The sequence below is a fragment of the Kryptolebias marmoratus genome, linkage group LG11 (assembly GCF_001649575.2).
Source record: "Kryptolebias marmoratus isolate JLee-2015 linkage group LG11, ASM164957v2, whole genome shotgun sequence".
NCBI classification, from domain to species: domain Eukaryota; kingdom Metazoa; phylum Chordata; class Actinopteri; order Cyprinodontiformes; family Rivulidae; genus Kryptolebias; species Kryptolebias marmoratus.
Window position 1 is genome coordinate 2,407,180 of NC_051440.1, and position 1,499 is coordinate 2,408,678.

Below are 1,499 nucleotides of genomic sequence, written 5' to 3' on the forward strand. Positions count from 1 at the left end.
ATTCATACATAAACTAAGTGCTGTTTTTATATATAAATCATGCATTATATCTCTTAACAAGGTATTTGTGTGTATGTATATGGGTATATAAAAGCCTTTGTGCCTGTGTGCTAATAATTATTGAGTCAGAAAAATAGAGACAAAAAAAAGAAAGTGAAATGATAAAGAACATGCTAGATATTTTCAAGCGTACAAATCGAGACGATTGGCCTGTAAAAAGCCCATGACCAAAAAATGACTCAGGAAAAATGCACCAACTCTGAATAAATGACTTCATCTACAGCAGAAACAAATGACTTTTCATCTGCCATCTCAAAGTGACGTCTTTGGAGATTTGTGGTTAAAATGACTGCTGCATCAAAGTATTAAGAGCCCTGATGTCCCTTGTGCTCATGTGTTCATTCATTTAGAGCATCACACAGTTTCATACCTGCTGTATGGCAGTTCTTCTGGACCGGCCCACACTGACCACCCGTCTCTTCCTGGAACTGAACCCTGCTGTTCTCACAAACTCCAGGTGTTTCTTCACATCTGGATTTAGGCATCAGAAAGGAATCGGTGTCCTTCTTCAGTAAAACACACTCAACCTCCTGCCTGGTCCAGAATTTAACCTGGATGTCTTTGATCTGAGGAGGTTCTGGTTCCTCTTGGTCCATCAGAACATCCTCCTCTTTGTAAACATGTTGCTGTGGAGGTTCTGAAAGAACACACAAACAACATAAGTAAAACGTTCTTAGATGTTGAAAGAAAAACAAACACCTAAATAAGGTTCTCCTGGTTTGGACAGAACTAGATGTTCTGGTTTAACACATGTTCTGTGTTGACTGGAGACCTTCATCTGGTAGTGTCATCTGTGGCTGTTGGGAAACAGGAAGAGAGCACTTAGCTGGCCCCAATGATACAGACACTCTGAAATACAGCAGAAAATTTTGACAGATGTATATTTGTCTGGATGTTCTGTGTGATCAGAGCCAGCAGTCACAGAAAATCCCCAGTCAGCAGTCTTTTGGAAATAAGACTACAGCCATTTCCATCCTCTTGGCAACATCCACCACCATCTGTCCTTCCTGGTTCCTTTCCTTGACCATGCCCATCACTTCCTCATCTCCTCTGTTTTCTTCACCAACATGTCCATTCAGATCCGCTCTGAACACCCCTCTCTCCTCCTTGGGAATACTCTCTATCACTTCATCGAGATCCTTCAAGAAATTCTTTTTTTCTCTTCTACATCCAGGGGTGGAAATTAGCACCTGCCACCGGCCAAATGCGGGTAAATATTTGAAGTGGCGGGTGAATTTGATCAACACACACGCCACTGTGGCAGGTTGGCAATTTGAACAGAAAAGGTGTTATTTGTCCTCTTGACATATAGGGGGCAGCAATGTGCTCGAGTTGCTGCTAAATGCAAGAAGGAGAAAAGTTTAGCAGACAATCTTTACCAGTTGGTGGCGGTATTGATTCCTTCAGTTGTTTACCAACCACCAATAAAAATCAAGAAG

At 41.7% G+C, this 1,499-nt stretch overlaps 1 protein-coding gene across 6 annotated transcripts in view; it reads right to left on the minus strand.

Annotated features, from left to right (window-relative positions):
- The window catches only part of LOC108228855 (zinc finger protein 391-like), a 15,542-nt gene that overhangs the window by 10,120 nt on the left and 3,923 nt on the right, over positions 1-1,499 (minus strand). For all 6 annotated transcript variants that reach the window (XM_037978319.1, XM_037978321.1, XM_037978322.1 and 3 more), the window contains one exon: positions 431-697. In XM_037978319.1, the coding sequence (XP_037834247.1) occupies positions 431-697 (267 nt within the window). The remainder of the gene's footprint in view (positions 1-430; positions 698-1,499) is intronic.